Here is a 20,416-nt window from a genome sequence, read left to right on the forward strand (position 1 = left end):
TTTTTTTTTTGTTTTTTCGAGACAGGGTTTCTCTGTATAGCCCAGGCTGTCTTGGAACTCACTCTGTAGACCAGGCTGGCCTCGAACTCAGAAATCCACGTGCCTCTGCCTCCCAAGTACTGGGATTAAAGGCATACGCCACCACTGCCCGGCAATCATTAGGTTTTTATAGTTTTAATAAATGCATCTTTTTTTTAAGACTTACTTATTTATATTCTTGGTGTAGAGCGTTTTGTCCACACACCATATGCATGCATTCATGGCCTGTGAGGGTCAGGAGGTGTCAGATCCCCTGGAGTTGTGAGCTCTACAGGGTGCTACCACAAAGCTACACATACAGCCCTTGGAAGTTGTTGGGGTTTGATCTTGTTATCCCCCCTCAGACGTAGAAACTGAATTCAGAGTTTCATGAATGCTAGGTAAGCAGCACTGTACCACTGAGCTACAGCTGTAACCAACAAACTATTTTTAAGACCTTACAACTCCTGAAACCTGTAGAACTCAGATCACAATGCCCATGACTTCACTAAAACTGAACATAGGCCCTCCTATTTCTCCTTCCCTTGATGCCAGACGGAAAGTAACATCCTACTCTGCCCCTCACAGCCCCAGCACTCCATCTTTCAGCACAGCTGATCCTCCCCTCGCATTTCCAATGGCGCTACCTCAGCTCCGCCAAGGAAATCTGATCTGGTCCTGCTCGGAGCTGTGATTACCTCCAGTCTCTGTCACTTCTCCTAGTACCTCTTATGGGTACTGCCTGCTGTCCAGACAGCTGTGGCCTGACACCCCGTGCACCTGCTGTCTTCTTCATCGCCCTCTCAGCCAGGCCCTGGCTACAGCTCTTCTCAGCAGCTGAGTTCTCCCTGGTTTGTGTGTGTCCATATGTAGCACTCTTTCCTGCCACTATGTCTCTCAGCATGTAGCACTTGCTATCTTGTAGACTGCCTGAGCACTCGGCAGCAGACATCCTGATGCCTGGCTCTCAGTCTCTGCCTCTTCACCATCCCATAGTAGCTTACATTAATACTATCCCCAGATACTGTCCTGCTGCAGGTCGGTGTAGGGGGGCCCCAGACCTAACACTGGACACAGTGGAACTCAATTCTGTGTCCCCACACTGCTGTGATAATCCCTTTGGGCACTCACAGTATGTCTGTTGTGGGCCATAACAGCCTGGCTAAGGAAATGGTTTGCTGTGATTTCTCAGGCAATCTGTACAGAGACCCAAGTCCTTACTAAGGAGCTGGGATTTGTTGAAGCTGCATTGTACAGGTACAGGCAGGCTCAAAAAAAATCAATGCTAAAATTGAAATTTTCTCAGTGATAAACTCAGAAAGTCACAACAATCTGAGCCACAGAAGTAGGCTGGCAGTCTGGGGGAATGTTACTATAAATAAATTCTGAGGCCTGTAGATAAAATAGGATGAGTGCAGAGCACAGTGGCCTCATACCTTGAATCTTGTTGTCAAAATACACATATGTGGTTTGGCCATCTTGGATTTTCTTCCATTCAATCCTAGGGTCATTTGTCTGTGAGTCCGTAATGATACAAGACAATTCCACACCTGGAGAGCAATGGGAGAAAGATTATAAGCTTCAACTTTCCAAGACGAGTTTCTGCCAGAAAAACAATGAAAACATTAGTAAGGATTTCACCACAGGGAACACACCTCCCCTTAGACACCCACATCTATTATGTGAGCTTTCTTTGTTGTGTTGATATAAGGATAGGCAGGAAACAGCCAATGTAACCTGCAGAGTGTGCTGCTAGGCTGCCCATACACAACAGCCATCCTGAACATTCTTGGCTATTACATTCAGGGGAGTAGGGGCTGGAGGGATGGCTCGGTGGTTAAGAGCACTTACTGCTCTTGCCAAGAGGAGTTCAATTTCCAGCATACAACTATCTAGACTCCATCTACTAGAGATCCAGGGCCCTCTTCTGGCCTCTGCAATATCCTCCTGACATGTACATAGACAGACACACGTTCACAAATAAAATATCTTTTAGATGATAACAGATTGGGTGTGGTGGTGCACAATTTAATCCCAGCACAGTCTCTGGAAGGCAGAGACAGGCAGACAGCTGTGAGTTCCAGGCTGTGAATTCCACACCAGCCAGGGCTACACAGTGAGATCGTGTCTCAAACAAACAAATATATAAATGTATCAATACAATAAACACAACAGAACAGGTGCTGGGTTGGCTGCAGAGCTATCCAACATCCACTAGAGGCTCCCATCCCTCTCCATGTTTCCTGTACTTACTTTCAAATTCATGTACCACTGGGTTTCGGTTGCTGGATTTGAGATTCACTGCCTCTATCATGCAGCCTGAAGGAAAAAAACAAAAGTAAAGTTAGATAGCCCCACAACTGCAAGAAACACTGGATGGAGGCCACAACTCTTCCTTCCATGTAAACGTGAATGTCCATCACAAAACACCATCCATCACAAAACACGGGGGATGGGAAAATACACTAGCAACAGTGTCTCACAGACAAACAGTAGTTCATGCTTTCCTTTGTTCCTCAGATTCTAAAAGAATTTAAGGGAAGAGCTTTGAAAGTGGAAAAAAACACCCGTTACTACTACTCAGGACAACAAAGAGCAACAGTAACTGAGACCCAGCAAGCTCTGAACAGAGTGACTGTCCTGTGTATCCTAATGAGCCTCAGCATAGTCTCTCTGCTACAGCAACCATGAGTAGGCTTTACACGCATGGTGTGTGAGACAGGGTCTCTCACCAGTCTGGAATCCCGGATTAGGACAGAGTGTCTGGCCAGTGACCCACATGTGCCACCGCATCCGCTTTCTGACATGACTCTAGAGATCTAACAAGTCTTCAATGCTTTCAAGTCAAGCATCCTATTGACCAAATTATCTCTCTAGCCTATATTTTATTTTTAAATGGCACTTAATGTCTTAGATTGGGTTTCTATTGCTGATAACACACCACGACTAAAAGCAACTTGGGGAGGAAAGGTTTGACTTCATCTTACAACTCTTCACACACCTGAAGCAGAAGCCATAGAAGAATGATGCTTACCAGCTTGTTCCTCGTGGCTGCCTCAGCCTGCTTTCCTATATGCCTCAGGACCACCTGGACAGGGGTGGCACCACCCACAATAGGCTGGGTCCTCCCACATCAATCATTAATCAAGAAACCACCCCTACAGACTTGCCACTGTGATCTAGCAAAGACCTCTCTCAGAGGCACTAAACCAGGACAGGCCACTGCCACTGCTCTTGGTTGTCCACTGACATAATGTAAGTCCAATTGATAAAGATACTATTGGCTTTAGATGCAGGATATAGAGAAATCAACTCAAGCTGACCAGGAAACTAACTTATACTTTTGCCAGAAGGTGCTATATAGGCTGCTAAAAAGAAAAGACATCAATGGCCTTACCAAGTGCAGGACACTGCATGCTACAATATTGGCCTGCTGGCAATGTATGGCCACTGGTACAATAATGGCGTGACTGTTAGGGGGTAACCCTGATCCACAGGAAGAATTTCATTTCTGGTACTAAGAATTTGGTCAAAGCTTATGACTTGGGGATCCTACAGCTGTTGTTTTGCTAAATACCTATGTTGTCAAACTGCTTTCTTAAGACTTATGGTTTTGCCCATAGATCTGTGCCTCTCTCAACCGTGGACAGAGAAGCTTCTTTCTGAGGTGCCAAGTTGTTAACACATAGACTCATAACTGGTCCGAGTGCCGAGTATAATTAATGAAGAGTGCTCAGCTATGCAAGTATCATCCGTATCAACTTCCCACCATCCAAAGCTCAGGGAACTTTGCAAAACGAGATGGAAAGAACATAAAAAACGGGATGGAGAGGAGAGATGTGAAATGCTCACTTCTGGAAATCCTATAGCTGTTGCATGCATCAACTCACAGAGTCTGTGGTTACTATTGTGCCGGTAACCAGCACAAGATCAAGCCAGTCAAAAAAGCCCAATGTGGATGAGGGAGGGCCTAAGACCCCACTTCTTTCAGAGGAAGTAATGGCAACTGAAGTCTTCTGAGAGAAAAAGGGTCTAACTTTCTTTAGGGATGCAGATGCTGATAGGTTGCTCATGTCGAAATGGGCATCCACACGGTCACACATGTGTATATGAAGAGAACTAATGTGACTCAGTTATTAATAACAACAATAACAAAAAGAGAGGGGACAAGAAGCTACAAGGGAAAGAGTGTAGGAGGCAATGGGGTGTTGGGAGGAGGCAGAGATGTAATCAAAGTATTGTATAAATGCATAGAGTTTTCAAAAATAAAATATTATTTAAAATAATAAATAAAAAGAAAGAAGCAGTGGTGGTGCAGGCCTGTGACTCAGCACCAGGAAGGCTGAGGCTAGAAGAGCAAGAGTTCAAGGCCAGACTACAGTATATAGTAAATTCAGGGCCAATCAGGGTGACTGAGTAAGACCTTGTCTCAAAAACCAGGAATTAGGGAGAGACGATCAACATCTGGAAATCCCTTATCTGTGATCTAACTACCATTTCCCAAATGCTAAAATGGTCCAAACACAAGGACATCCTACAATGCACCAACCACAGGTTATTTGTAGCACAATGAGAGCAAGCAGGAGAAAAGCTGACATCCGTAAATCTGATCAAAGCAATGAAGCTGAGAGGGTCAGAGTACCTCAGGTCACTTCCGAGTGTTTGTATCCTCTGGTTAAGAAGCTAGCGCCAAGAATTACCAGCACCCCACCCTTCAGGACATTATACCCATAAGGCAAATTTGTGCTTTCCCTGGGAAAACAACAGTAGTCAGAGTAAAGAATGTCATGTGAAAATCCACCAGCTAAAGAGTGTTAAGATGTCACATATGAGAAGCCAGTCAGTAGTGTGCAGAGAAGACAGACCAGAAATGAGACCTAAACTTACAAACAGCATGATTTTGACAGGCACCAACGACAGTGGTTTGCTTCTTGTAGATCAGCTGACTACTGTGCTAAAGGAAATTATCATCCTGCCTGCAAAGTGATGCTTATTGTAGAGAAAAGGCACAGCAAATCCCGTACCCCCTCCCTCCCTCCCTTAGTACTGTAACAGGTGATGGAGCGGAGCAAGGAGGCACTCTGTGTGCTGCAGGGATTCTAGTGAGCTGCACCTCTGAGCATCACTGGGGGGCTATCTAACAACGTTCTCAGCACTGACTTAGCCTCCCCGTACCCTTGAATGTAAAGACTACTGCATGTACTTCCCAGGCAGGGGACAGAGCCTACTGGCAACAAGCACAGTCAAGAATCAAGCCCAGGAGTTTGGACTTATCATTCCTACTTCCATGATTTATTTCATTAATTTTCATATAGGAAATAATACTAAAAATCTACCCAGAAATAAAAGAGACAGCAACAGATCCACATAATGGAGATTTTATACTAAAAGGAAGACATGAATCAGACCCTGAAGTCTAAATTGATAGCCCATTGTTCTACCAAAATCTCTTTTCAGACAAGTTTGCAAGGGAAGTGGCTTTCAAAGGGTCTTGGTGTGATGTGCAGTTGGCACGGTCACCACCAATCCAACACCTCTTCCTCCCGCTCACAACATGGAACTGGGCTAAGGAAGGGAACAGGCAAGATGAGGATGATAAGGCACAAGAGGAAACACTGTTGCTCTGACATTCACGTGGCCTTCCTCATGGCCGGCACCCAGAGCTGCTGTGTTCTCCGTTTCCCCTTCCCTTTCCTTACCAGGAACAATTGAGGCACCTGTGGACAAGAACTGCAGTTTCCTCCTTCAGTGTTGAGAGACGTAGAAACTACCAGGGTCTGGAGCCAAGATGGCAGGCAAGTCATATACCAATCCTTCACTTGTTTAAAATACCATTCCCCTAAGTCAGACTCAGAAAGACATGTTTTCACATTGTTAGGGGTAGACGGGGTGGGGAGAGGAGGCAGAGGCAGAAGGAGGGGCAAGTATGAGCAAAGTATAATGGCGTGCACAGATGAAAACACCACAGTGAACCTATTATGCTAATTAAATAGGTAAAGCAAGGTCCACTGTCCAACCCCTCACCCCCTGGAATGTGTCTTGCCAAACATGCCTGCAGGTTTCTACACGTGGTGCTATCCAAGAAGCCTTGAGCAGTGACTCGTTCTGTGGGGCCAGGCCCCATCCACTCAGAAACAGCCTGTTGCCCAGCCCAGGACACCCATGCTTCCTTCTACTACCCCAGAGTGACTGGCTATAAAATGCATCTACAGGCTAAAGAAAGACCAGCCAATAACAAAATACTGCAACAAACACAGACTTAAACCATAAGAGGTGTTGAACTGTGGAATGGCATGAGCTTCAGCCCACACTCTTGTTAGCTCTACAGTCAGCTCATTCTGGTTGAATGTTCTAAGGGCTGTCACACACTTGAGAGAACTCAAACTCAGTTCCAGGGGTGACTGCTCAGGATCCCAGTGCAAACTATGCATCTTCCTTCATTTTCTCTTCTTTCTTTGAAATTAAAGCCATGCAAACAGGAGCCTGGATCTACTGACTCATGAATAAACCACTACAATAACAGAAGGGGTCTCTTTCACTAACAGTGGCTTTATTTACCTACAGGGCCCACCAGGAGAGGAGGAGATCAGTAAGCTTAGCTTTTCATGGAAAATTACATTAACTGCAATTTATACCAATTACTATAAAACAGGATGAAAATTTTCTTTTAAAATTATTTCAGTCTACAATATGTTGTTGCTAAAACCTAGTTTATGTGTGACTGGCTCTCAGAGGATTTATATTTAGCTTTCTGGCACTCTGTTCACTTTGTCTCCTGCTCAAAAGAAAACTTTCCCCTAACCAGGACTCAAGCCGAGAATATCACGTCAGCACACAGCACTGTGGGATTGTGCTGGCCCACTGGGGCTCAAGTCTAAATATAAAGCAGCAGCACAGGCTTATCCATGGACATTAACTGCATGTTTACTGTTCAGAACAGAACACTTGCTTGTGCTTGTTCAGTGAAAGCCACCTTACAGAAAAGTATTTCAGTATAAAGCATCATTTCAACAATGTCACAGAGCATTAGCCAACTTTCCAGGAATTTAAGGGCAAGAACTGAGGGAGAGGGAACACAGAATGCTATTGTCCAGAACCATCCACCTACACATACAGCAGAATATAAATCATTCAAAACAGGTTCTGACTGACCAAGGCACAGCTGGAGGAAATCCTGCTTATACCTACCAATGTGATCAAGGCCAAACTAAATGTCAATATAATCTTAACAGATCCTTAAAAATGAAGTCTAAGTCTACCTAGTAATACATGTGAGAGGACAGGACGAATATAAGTTTTAGGCCAGCTTGGGATACAAAATGAAACCCTTTCTTTTTTTTTTTTTTTTAAAAAAAAGCTGAGTGGTGGCACACACCTTTAATCCTAGCATTCAGGAGAGAGGCAGGTAGATCTCTGTGAGTTCAAGGCCAACCTGGTAAACACAGCAAGTTCCAGAACATCCAGAGCTACACAGAGAAACCTTATTCTGAAGAAAACACACACACACACACACACACACACACACACACACACACACACACATACAAAAGGATCAGCCAAACAAGATGGGATTAAAAATAAATCTGGCTTGAATGGTTAATTTTATGTGTCAATGTGGAGGGTGCTTTTGCATAGCATTACTATTTAAACTGTGGAACTCTGGGTTCTCTGGTATCATTAGATCTTATCCTAAAATTGGCTGCAGATCTAAATAGAATAAAGAGCACTCTCCCCATGGAAGAGGAAGTTCTTGGGCAAAGTATCTTTGGGCCTGGTGACATCATTGTCTCTCCGGGGTCACCAGGCTGCAGGGATACACTGTACATTCCTAACATGTCAGTTTTCATGACCTCAACACAATTCCTTAGCATACCATGTGATGTGGTCTCTGCACTCCAGCAGCACCAAACACTCTCCCAGGAAGAATGAAGGAAGAACAAGATAGACCTGAGGACAGGTTCGGGAGGCAGAAAGGCAGAAGGGGAAACAGGAAGGGAAAGATCCCCCAGAGTAATAGCTTACCTCTTCTTGTAATTGATGGCTGACCCCTACCCTTTTTAATCATTCAAAAAAGTTTATACAACAAAACACGAGCTGGATGGCATCCCTGCCTGGCTCACCAAGAGTTTAGCTTTAGCTGAAACAACTATAGAACTGTAACCAACAGAGGAGAGAGATGGTGGTCAGCATGTTCATACAAGCCCAGCATCATCAGTTTCTAACAGCAGAAAGCTCAGAGAGACATCTTTCTCCATGAGCCTCATTTTGGAGGTACTGAGGCATGACAATGGTGATGACTAAATTATACAGCATGTGTCAAGGCGCATTCTTATTCTGTAAAGCATCTCATCTGCAAATACATCATCCCTAACACTTAACCTGACTGGAAACCTTGGCCTGGTGCAACTCTGTGAGCCAGTCCTGAAAACACTCTTTGCATGTCATTACAAATTCTGGTATCAGAATTCCAAGACAAGAATATGTGCTCCTATGTGCTTCAAAGAATATATTCAATTCAATTCAAATGAAATATATTCAATTTGATTCAAATATATACCAAGTTATATTTGCATTCCAACTGTATAAACTCTGCAATAATCCCATCTTGTTTCCATTCTCCAAGGCCCTCTGTCTCTGCAGTCTGAGGAGGTACAGAGAAACAGCCTTAGCTGTTGTTGTCAAGGGCAGTGAAGGAGGATGGTCCTACTTTAAATATAAATGGAACAGCCACTTCATGCTCCCAGACCTACCAGGGCTTTGTAAAGAAGGGATGAGATTTCTTTATCCCATTGTCATAGCAGTAAGAAACAGTCAAGCTACAGGACTTTCAGCTTTAACATGTTAAAAGAAAATAAACGTGTTCTAAAAGTAACTGGTGTAACTGAAATGTTGAAAGATGAGGAAAATTAAGAATGGTTGTATGGAAAAAAAGAGAGTAAGTTCAATTCTCATGTGTACAGTTTAACTTCAGCTCAGTCCTACCAAAATAGGACAAGACTATACGCTACCAAGAATTTCTCTATCACAGTCTTTTCTAACTCGTGACTACTAAGTTATATACTTAGAAATAAAGCAACTTAGTTGTATTTTTCTTTCCTCAATGAATAAGAATAATAGTCACATGAGCTAGGTGTGCTAGTCAGGTGCCTACAGTTCCAACACTTAGAAGAGTAAGCTGAAAGCAGGGCATTTGAGGGAAGGTCAGAATGCTCAAGTCAGAGGCCCATCAGCGCTACAGTGAGACCTTGCTTCACAAAAGAAAAAAACACTGTATTTTAGATTAAAGTGTGAAAGAAATGCATGTATATTCAGTATATAAATTATACAAATATAGCATATAAATAAATGTAGTCAATATAATTCAAAATAAATATTGTAGTTTTATGTGTAGTTTAAGGAAACAAGCTAATAAGAATAAATGCTATACTTTAATGTCATACATATAATCATGACTAAATATCTAAAGTTCACTGAATAAATAAATTCAAAAATACAAGAAAAAGGCAAGAATGAAAAAAATATTTTAAAGAAGTAGAAAAGAAAATGCAACACATAGCACAATCAGAGGCTGGGTCACTACACTGAGAGGATGCAGCACAGCCAGAGGCTGAGTCACTGCACTGAGAGGATGCAGCACAGCCAGAGGCTGGGTCACTGCACTGAGAGGATGCAGCACAGCCAGAGGCTGGGTCACTGCACTGAGAGGATGCAGCACAGCCAGAGGCTGGGTCACTGCACTGAGAGGATGCAGCACAGCCAGAGGCTGGGTCACTGCACTGAGAGGATGCAGCACAGCCAGAGGCTGGGTCACTGCACTGAGAGGATGCAGCACAGCCAGAGGCTGGGTCACTGCACTGAGAGGATGCAGCACAGCCAGAGGCTGGGTCACTGCACTCACAGGACTCACAAGTCTTAATGGGGGCAGGCTCCAGCCGTAAGTAGGCTCCAGCTGTAAGCAGCCGCATTCCCATGGCTAACTCCCATTGTTTGTTTTAAATGGCTGTGCCATAGGTAAGAACATAAGAGGGCTATTTCAGCAGGAAACATTTCGGACTCATGCTGAAGGCAACCATTCCAGCCCAGAATGAAAACAAAGCAAGGGTTTCCTAGGTAAGTTCCTTCCTGTTAATTTCAGGTATCAAAATTCAATGATTTTAGTCCTGTCTAAGCTACATACTTTTTATGTCCAAAGCCACTATGAAAAAATGATCACGACATTGTCTCTGTTGATTTAGCTTAACCATATATATTAACCATGAAATAAGTTATTTTAATTTAAAAAAAAAAATCAAAAGATGCCAGAAAAGATGACATAATGGAATTTTTGGAGTATAATGATGCAACAGTGAACTTATGACTAAGCATTTATAGGAGGGCTGGAGAGATGGCTCAGTGGTTAAGAGCACTGACTGCTCTTCTAAAGGTCCTGAGTTCAAATCCCAGCAACCATATGGTGGCTCACAACCATCCGTAATGAGGTTCGACTCCCTCTTCTGGTGTGTCTGAAGACAACTACAGTGTACTTACATATAATAATAAAGAGATCTTTAAAAAAAAAAAAAAAAAGCATTTGTAGGATACTACAAAAGTGAACACATGACTTAGCATTTATAAGATGCTGCAACAGTGAACACGACTCAGCATTTATAGGATGCAGCAACAATGAATACATGACTAAGCATTTGTCAAGAAGTTAGAATTAAAGACCATAAAGTGTGATCTTTAGTGAATGGGAACTTAACAAAAGAATCAGCTAGGATGTTCACTAAGCAAGGCTGGAGAACAGAATGTGACAAAGGAAACAGTTACAAATACCAGAACCTCACTAACTAGGATCCCTGGAGCATGTCAGGGGCTACTGACAAGTGCATCTGAGAAGACATTGCACTCTAGTTTTCCCCCAACAGCAATGTGGGTTAGCAACTCAGATGGAAAAAAATCTTTACATATATAACAATCAAAAAAGTAAGTCATGAGCTGGGCAGTGATGGCGCATGCCTTTAATCCCAGCACTTGGGAGGCAGAAGCAGGTGGATTTCTGAGTTCGAGGCCAGCCTGGTCTACAGAGTGAGTTCCAGGATAGCCAGGGCTATACAGAGAAACTCTGTCTCAAAAGAGGAAGAGAGAGAGGGAGAGGGAGAGGGAGAGAAGTATTATGAACAATTTCATACTTACAAATTAGACAATTATAATGAAATAAATATTGCAAAGCCTCACTCAAGATTAAGTGACCAGAATAACCTCACATTGACTTAAAACAAAAATTTTTGTAATTAAAAGACTCTCCTTAAAAAAACCACAGGTATAGCAAGCTTCACTAGTAAACTTCAATAAAAATTCAATGTAAAAATGCAAACTGTCTCTAAAATCCCCAAAACATTAATAATAACAACAACAACAAAGAAATATTTCCCACCTATGCCTTTGGTTGAGGGCAGCATGACTCTGGTATCAAAACCAAAGATTTTATAAGAAAACTATAGTCAATATTCTTTATGAACACAAGTATAAAATTCCAAAATCTGCCATTATCAGGAGGACCAAATGGTTAGGACAGAATTGTGAGGTATGATTAGCAATGGCTGATCGGCTAACACAACTCCAGAGAAAAAAGCAAAAACACAGTAGCAAGAAGATATTTTCTTTTAACTCACTCTGTAAACCAAGCTGGCCTTGAACTCAGAAATCAGCCTGCCTCTACCTCCCAAGTGCTGGGATTAAAGGCGTGTGCCACCTCTGCCCAGCAGACATTTTCAATGGATGAAGAAGAAGAGTATTGCTAAAACCTAGCATCCATTCATCATAAATTATTTTGGAATTAAATGCTGAATACTTTCTCCTAAGGTCAGATGTGGTGGTTTGGAAACCCTAACTAAGACAAGAACAAGATAAAGACATCTAGTCTTAAGATTTCCATTCAACACTGTATTGGAAGTTCTAGCCAGTGAACCCAGGCATGAACACTTACCCATATAGCAACAAATACCCGTACAGTATGCACCTTTAATCCAAGAGTCAGGAGGAGGCAGAGGAGGAGGATCTCTGTAAGTTCCAGGCCAGCCAAGGTTACATAGAAAGACTGTCTCCAAAAACAATGAGAAAGGCAAAGGCAGAGCTGTCTTTATTTACATGGACATGATCATCTATGTCAAGAAAGAGTGAAGTACAATCCCAAGCTGCTGTCTGACTGCTGTGGCTTTAGTATATATACTTTTATTGGAATACAGTCACATTCTCTATTTGCTTATTATCTATGGCTGCTTACACTTTTAAAACCTCAGTGATGAGTAAGTGCAAGACATTTACAAGTGATAAACATAAGATGCTCAACATCATTAGTGAGCTACAAATTACGACCACAGTAAGACAGCAATATACACTGATAAGAATGGCCAAAAGTTAAAAGAATGACCACAACTTGATACAGACATCAAACTTTTGATTTCCCCTGGGCTGCCAGTGAAAATACAAAGCAATTTGGAGAACTGACTTGAACAATTGAAATGTGCCTACTTTCCTAGTCATATTACCTTACATACAAAAGAGAATGAAATTATACTCAGAGTAACTGCATATGTGGTAGTTGTAGTCACTATTTTTGATGTAGTAGTGGTTGCAAGGCCTTTCATATATGCTAAATTTGCCAAATTAGATATTACATATTTACAGTTTATCACATGGCAACTTATACCTCAACTTTTTTTTTTTAAACTCCAAACCCAAGAGTTAGTAATGATTGTGGAGTGATTAAAACCGTAACTGGAGAACAGAGATGAACTAATGAATGGAATCATGTCCTCCTAGGAACAGAGATGAACTAATGAATGCAATCATGTCCTCCTAGGAAAGCTTAAGGGAAGAGAAGTGAGTTTGCTCTGTTTACACCCTTCCTGTATTCCCCATACTGGCATCCTATCCAATAATTCCAATTTTTAACTCAACTACAGAAGACATCCATGAAAGGTTTCATTTCTTTTGCTGTCTCTGTAGAATCCCTAAGGAAAAAAAATAGGTAAAAAAAAATTATAAAAAAAGGAAAACAGGCTAAGATGTAGCTACATAACAGCATTATCCTAGCATAAAGGAGTTTGATCTACCGCATAAAAGAGAGAGGGGAAGGGGAGGAGAGGGGAAGGGAAAATGGCCTCTCTGAGAAATCAATCTCATGACAATATTCTCATCACAAAAAAGCAACTTAAAATGAGTTATATGAATAAGCATGCTAACAAATGCCTGTAATCCCATACTGTAGAGGCTGAGGCAGAAAAAATACGAGTTTGAAGCCAACATGGGCTGCACAATAAGATTCAGGCCAGCCAGGGCAACAGAGTAGCAAACCAACAAAATCCAAAAACAATCATCACCAACTCCCACCTTCCCCGACCTGCCAAAAAAATGCTGTATATTCAGCATCAGAAATGGAAATGTTTCAAACCAGACAATCTAAACTACTATATTTATGTGTATACATCGAATGTTTGTGTATATATGTATATATGTACACATACATATATATATTCTCATATAGAATTCCCTGGAGTGCTTGTTCTGTGTCAGCCACCACTTTCCTAAACAACTTTTATATTCCTCCCAACTATCCTAGAAGGTGCCTACTGTGACCATCCAAACTACAGACATAGAAACTCACTCAGGATAATGTAGTCACTAAGTGGATCAGGTGAAGGGGAGAAACCCAACAGAGTCTTCAGAGCAGAAGGGCAGAGTACATAAAAACTAACACAATCTGTCTTCACATGGTATAAGATGTTAACAGACATCTTCAGAGTGAGAAAGGAAGGATGGAGACTAGAAAGTATGTCTCCTGGGAGGACTGACACAACAGACTGGTATTAAAGAAAACTTACTATGCTGCCTTCTGTGTAGTGGGAAGGAGCTAGAGTGGCCACAGCTCCTGAATACATCACTTACGAGGTCATTAGTGAAGCATTCCAGCCAAGGGCACTTGAAAGAGAGCACTCTGGCTGCCCCTGAGCCATCGAAGCATTGACACCGTGGTTCTGGAACTGGGTTGATAAGAGGTCCACCACCATTCACCATGCTACTTGGGGTGCTACTGTTTCTCATTTATAGATACTGAAATTAGTGCCTATCTTATAAAGTAATTGACATCATTAAGGATTGCATATAAGGACATAAAATTCCTAGTACAGAGCACGTACTCAATAAAAACAGAAATAATGAAAAGGTCAGCAGAGTAATATGATCAGATTTCATTTTTAAGCTAGTGAGAGATACCGATGTAGTGGATGTAAAACCAAAAAAACACTATGTTCCAATAGAAACACCAAAAAGTTCACTTATTTTCTATTATACTGAGAATACTTCTGGTTCCAGAGAAAAAAGGAAAAATGTCCTGCCTAAACCCAGACATTCTAAATGGAGACAAACCGAAATTCCTAACATCTTGAGTCACACACCCCAATGTTCTCAACATTAGGATATAGAGTTTTTCATCACTTCCTGGGGAGATGCTAAACAAACAAACAATCAGCAAGTAGCTGGAGAGATGACTCAGCAATTAAGAGCACAAACTGCTCTCACAGGGGACCTCAGTTTAATTCCCGGCACCCACATGAGGCAGCTTACACCTGCCATAACCAGTTTCTGCCCTCTTTCGAGCTCTGTAGGCACTACTCTCATATGTACATGCACACACACACACACAAACACACACACACAAACACATACACACACGTACATAATGTAAATTTTTTTAAAAACTCAGTAAAACACCTGGGTACCTGTACACACTATCTAAGAAGGGCCAAAGAAACAGTCCTATATAAGTCCAGGGTGGAGAACCAACGTCTACTAAGATTATTCATGGCTGACACAAAGGTGGTGTCTTAGTTTGGGTTTTATTGTTGTGAAAAGAAACCATGATCAAGGCAACTGTTATAAAGGCAATATTTAATGGGAGCTGGCTTACAGTTTCAGAGGTTTAGTCCATTATCATCATGGCAGGAAGCATGGCAGTGTGCAGAGAGGCATGGGTTTGGAGGAGCCGAGGGTTCTACATCTTGAGCCAAAGGCTGCCAGGAAGGTCTCTTTCCCCCACTGGGCAGGAGCCTGAGTTCTAGGAGACCTCAAAGCCCACCAGCACAGTGACACACTTCCTCTAACAAGGTCACACCTATTCCAACAAGGCCATACTTCCTAACTGTGCCACTTCCCACGGGCCAAGCATATTCAAACCACCACAGGCGGCTACATCTCAAGGAAGTCCCCAGAGCAACTTGTAGCTCCTTCTCAACTGGGGTCCACCAGAAGCAAGGACAACCCACAAAAAGCTCCACCCTTAAAGAATCCCCCACACACTCACAGGCAGCTATGCTACTTTTAGCGTCCTCTGTAACAACTGTTTACTTCTTGTCTAACCTCAGGGAAGGAGATACACTGAGGATCTTGTGAGTCCTATAGTCAGAGTCCCCCACTACAAAGGACCAGCAGGCTTCTTGAGGGTCTCCTGAGAGTGATCACAGTCACTCCAGAACAGCTGCTAAGTCCAGAACAAGTTAAGTAACACAATCAGGAGAATCCTGACTGGACACTAGCTCGAGGGTTCTCAACCTTCCTAATGCTGCCACTATAATACACATCTTCCTGTTGTGATAATCCTATCATAAAGTTATTTTTGGTGTCATTTCATAACTGTAATTTTGCTACCATTGTGAAACATAATATAAATCTCTGATATGTAGGGTGGTCTTAGGTAATTCCTATGAAAGGGTCCTTTAACACCCCCCCCAAGAGGGTCAGGACCCACAGGTTGAGAATCACTGCAGTAGCTGAATTCGGGTCTTAGAGCTGTAGAACCAAGAACCTACTTAATGATGCTCTATGGGATACTCAGTGGTTCCCAGGGCACAGCACTTGCTATGGAACTGGAGTGGAAAATCCACATTTTAATTTGCATCTGAATGTCAAAACCATTCTGTAAATAATGCCACATTAACTCGGCATTACACCAAGTAATACTTGAGAAGCCCCTCACTAAGACATCACTGTTAGCTGCTTCTGATTATTCTACTTTAAAGGAGAACAGAGAAGCAGCGTGTTTACACTGCAACCTGTCAGGGGCATCATCTCCCTTAATTATAAGCATCACCAAGCACGGCAGCATGCTGACCGCTCACACTGAGCGCCGTTTATTGTAAAGAGGCATAAAACATCTCTGTGACTCTGGAAAATTAATTTTAAACTCAGTTCATTCACTGTTTTGCTCAAAAGATAGTTATTTAAAAGCCAAGTGTTTTATAAGAAGCTGTGTGATGTCGCAGTGTTTGAGCTCTCACTCCAGTGCTTATGGCCATTTTGACTTGGATCTAGCCTTATGCCTAAGAGGCAAATGATTATAATGCTTCCTGTCCTAAGACAGCAAATATTAAATAAGATAGCATATACAAAGTGCAGTACCCAACATACTGAAAGCATCTGGCTTACACTAGCCATTATTGTTATACTGGAGAATGATTTTACATGTGCTGAGGTATCAGTGATGTTCAAATTCCAGACTGACCTCAAGGAACCTATTATCAACAGGGAAACAGAATTCCACATGTAAATAAAAGACTGAGTACTTGCACGTACTCTTAAGGAGAAAGAATCAAATCAGGTATTGTAGCACATGTCTATACTCCCAGCATATGGGAGGTGGAGGAGTGCAGGCAGGATTTTGGACTAGGAGTTCAAAGTCAAGGTCATCCAGAGCTACAAGGTTGAGTTAGATGTCACCCTCATATACATCACTCACACACATACACACACACACACACACACACACACACACACGGGGGTGGGGGGCAGGAAAAGGTGAGAGGGAGGGCATGGAGGGCATAGGGAAGGGGGAGATAGCATGAATATGAATGTCTAATTATGAACTTTTAAATCTGCTCTCACTCATTTAATTTTTAGCTCTCCATAGGGTTTTCCTCACCATCTGGGCCATCAATTAAAGCAGGTCTGAAAAGCCTTCATAATTTTCTTATATCACACCTCCTCCTCACCAAGAAAGGCTCTGTGGGTGGAAAGCAGCAAGGAACACTGAATGTTAGGTACAAAGCAAACACTATCCAGAAGATGCGGCCTTACAGAAGAGTTAAGAAACTTGTTTGGATCAGAATAAATATATAGGATCCTTCTTCTTCTTCTTTTTTTTTTTAGTGCACAGATAACTACTAACTTTTTAAGGTAGAAGGAGCGGGATGAACTTCAAGTACCTTTGTTATCAGAAATGTGTCCAGTTCTTCAGAGAAATAAAAGGAAATCCTAAAATTCATACACACACACACACACACACACACACACACACACACACACACAAATTCACAGGTAGGCAAAGCCATCCTCAGCAGGAAGAACATTATCACAACACCTAACCTCAAAGCATACTACAGAACTATAGAAACAGAGGTAGCATGATACCACACAAAAACAGAGATGAAGGCCAGGCAGTGGTGGCGCACACCTTTAACCCCAGCACCTAGGAGGCAGAGGCAGGTGGATTTCTGAGTTCCAGGCCAGCCTGGTCTACAGAGTGAGTTCCAGGACAGCCAGGGCTACACAGAGAAACCCTGTCTCGAAAAAACAAAAACAAAAAACAAAAACAAACAAACAAACAAAAGCCAAAAAACAGAGATGAAGACCAATGAAACACGATATGGGCCTATAAATAAATCTCCATGGCTTCAGCCACCTGATAACAAAACTGTCACAAACCATGCACTTGGAAGGATGGAACAGCTAAGAAAACCACCTGATCTTCCAGAGGACCTGGATTCAATTCCTACAACAGACATGGCTCACAACCATCTATAACTTCAGCTCCAGGGAACCTGGAGCCCTCTTCTCACCTTTGTGGGCAGGAAGCACACATGCCCACACTGTTAGCCATCAGGCATGTCCACCAGCCTGCAGCTTAGGCATCACCTGCCACCAACAGGTACGACAGCAAGTGCACACATAAGAGCCCCAGCCCCCCTCGTCTCCCTCCACCCCCCTCTCTCCCCTCTCTCCCTCCTTCTCTCTTCCCCACCCCTCCCTTGTTCTCTAACTTGTTCTTTTGTCTGTCTGTTTGTCTGTCTCCATCTCATGTCCCCACTCCAATACTGCCTTTTGCTCTCCCCACTTCCCCAAAGGGAGACCAAAGCAGAAGCAATATACCTTGCAAACTATGAAGGCCATTATGTCAAGCTCCCACACTTTACAAGAACTGTTTAAGAATGTTTCTGTTTCTTTCTTTGTTTTGGGTTTGGGGGGGGTCAGTGGGGGGGTGGTCTTTTTGTTTTTTGTTTTTTGAGACAGGGTTTCTCTGTATAGCCCGGGGAACTCACTCTGTAGACTAGGCTGGCCTCGAACTCAGAAATCCGCCTGCCTCTGCCTCCCAAGTGCTGGGGTTAAAGGAGGGCGTTACCACTGCCCAGCTGATGTTTCTGTTTCTTAAATGCAATGTAACCTGAAAACCATGTGACCCTATTCACATGATGTATATCCTTGCCTTCCTCTTTCACTGTTTTTCTAACAATCTCTCACAGCCAATTCTCTCACCCCTGTAAACACAGTTACAGCTGCTAATCCTTTACCCTCTCCCCCATAAAAGGGAGAGACCTCAAAAGGCCAGAGCAGCTACTCTCTAAAATCCCTACTTAGGGGGAGCAGTCAGCTGGCCAGTGTCAGGTGCACTTCTAAAAGAAGGTTGCTTTAACTGGATAATTGTGGAACTGGCTTTTCTCCTCTCAATTATTGGACTTAACAAAAAACATCCATAACTCCGGTTTTGGGGGATCTAATGCCCTCTTCTGGCACCTACTGTCACTACACACATGTGATGCACATACATGCACATAAGTAAAACATTCAGACTCATAAACAGTTTCTAAAAGAAATGCATACTCAAACTACTTTGAGATTCCATTTCACCCCAGTGAGAGTGATTACCACCAGGAAAAGGGATGGCAGCAAGTGTTGATGAGGATGTGGGGATGGAGGATCGTCTGTGGAAAGAGTAAAACCTGGGGCAGCCACTAGTACTGTAGATGTGACTTAAACAAATAAAATGTGAACTACCACATGACCCAGCTACACTACTGGGCAAAGATACTGGGAGCCTTTCCTTTGACTCGACCAGACTGGGATTTTAACACTGCTGAAGATAAGGAGAGGCGACGGGTCTACCACCAGATTCTGATTGGGGGGGGGGGGGGCCTTCAAGAGGCCACCAGCCGGCCCACAAATTTATCTAAAGTGAATTAGGTGATGCAGGGAAAAAATGAGAGCCTCAGGGAACATCTAGAAAGATTTTTTGAAGCTTATAGTTTTGAAGCCTACACTGCTTTTGTCACAGAAGTCAGAGAGAACCAGTCAGCTGTGAACATGGCTTTTGTTAACTAAGCTGCAACTGACATCCACTAGAAGTCCAGCCACTGAATGGCTTTGCCAGCCTGCCTCTGACACACAAAAGCCAGCCTCTATTTGCCTTTGAATGGTTTCAAGGGACAACTGACTTGGACACACCTGCCTCAAAGATTCAAGAATTCACCCACCACCTTTGAGGAGGTACTGTGTGAGAACTTATGTATTGCAGGCCCCCAACTTGGAGACATTGCCAGGAGACCCCACTGAGACCTGCTATAGGAGCTGAGTCAACTTGGCTAAGTGTCTGCTAAGAAGGCCCAGCTTTGTCAACTTGAAGTCACCTATCTGGGGTAAGTATTCAAGGAGGGCCAGCCAAGGCATGTTGTCAGATGCCCCGGAAGTAAACTATCCTTAGTATCCCAGTTCCATCAACCGAAAGGCAAGTACGGGAATTTCTGGGTTCTTCTGGTTATGTAGACTTTGGGTGCCAGGGTTCACTGAGATAGCCAAACCATTATATGAGGCCACCAGGGGCCAAGAAGAGAAAATAGAATGGACCCCTGAAATGGACATGGCTTTAAGACTCTAGGAAGAGCCTTATTGGAAGCACCAGCCTTGGCCCTCCTGGACATACACAAACCTTTCTACCTGTATGTAGATGAGAGAAAGGGATAGCAAAGGGGGTGCTTACCCAAACTTTGGGACCATAACAAAGACCTGTGGCTTATTTATCTAAAAAGCTGGACTGGATGGCCCAAGGATGGCCAGCCTGCCTCCAGATCATAGCTACCACTGCCAAAATAACCATGGGGTAGGAACTGGTTATCACCACCACCCCCACGGGATTGAGGATACACTCAAGAATCCACCCAGCCAGTAACTGTCCAACACCAGACTGATACACTTTCAGGCCCTACTTTTGAATCCCTCTTATAAGATATAATCCATCGCCAGGGAGTGGTGGTGCATGCCTTTAATCCCAGCACTTGGGAGGCAGAGACAGGTGGATTTCTGAGTTCAAGGC

The 20,416-nt window shown here is 43.0% G+C and overlaps 1 protein-coding gene across 2 annotated transcripts in view; it reads right to left on the bottom strand.

Moving 5' to 3' along the window:
• Jam3 (junctional adhesion molecule 3) overlaps positions 1–20,416 on the bottom strand; it is a 54,975-nt gene that overhangs the window by 7,031 nt on the left and 27,528 nt on the right. For both annotated transcript variants that reach the window (XM_031343526.1, XM_031343525.1), the window contains exons 2-3: positions 2,272–2,337; positions 1,455–1,568 (exon numbers count right to left, since the gene is read on the bottom strand). In XM_031343526.1, coding sequence (XP_031199386.1) covers positions 1,455–1,568; positions 2,272–2,337 — 180 coding nt within the window. The remainder of the gene's footprint in view (positions 1–1,454; positions 1,569–2,271; positions 2,338–20,416) is intronic.

Source organism: Mastomys coucha, unplaced genomic scaffold (assembly GCF_008632895.1).
Source record: "Mastomys coucha isolate ucsf_1 unplaced genomic scaffold, UCSF_Mcou_1 pScaffold23, whole genome shotgun sequence".
Lineage (NCBI taxonomy): Eukaryota > Metazoa > Chordata > Mammalia > Rodentia > Muridae > Mastomys > Mastomys coucha.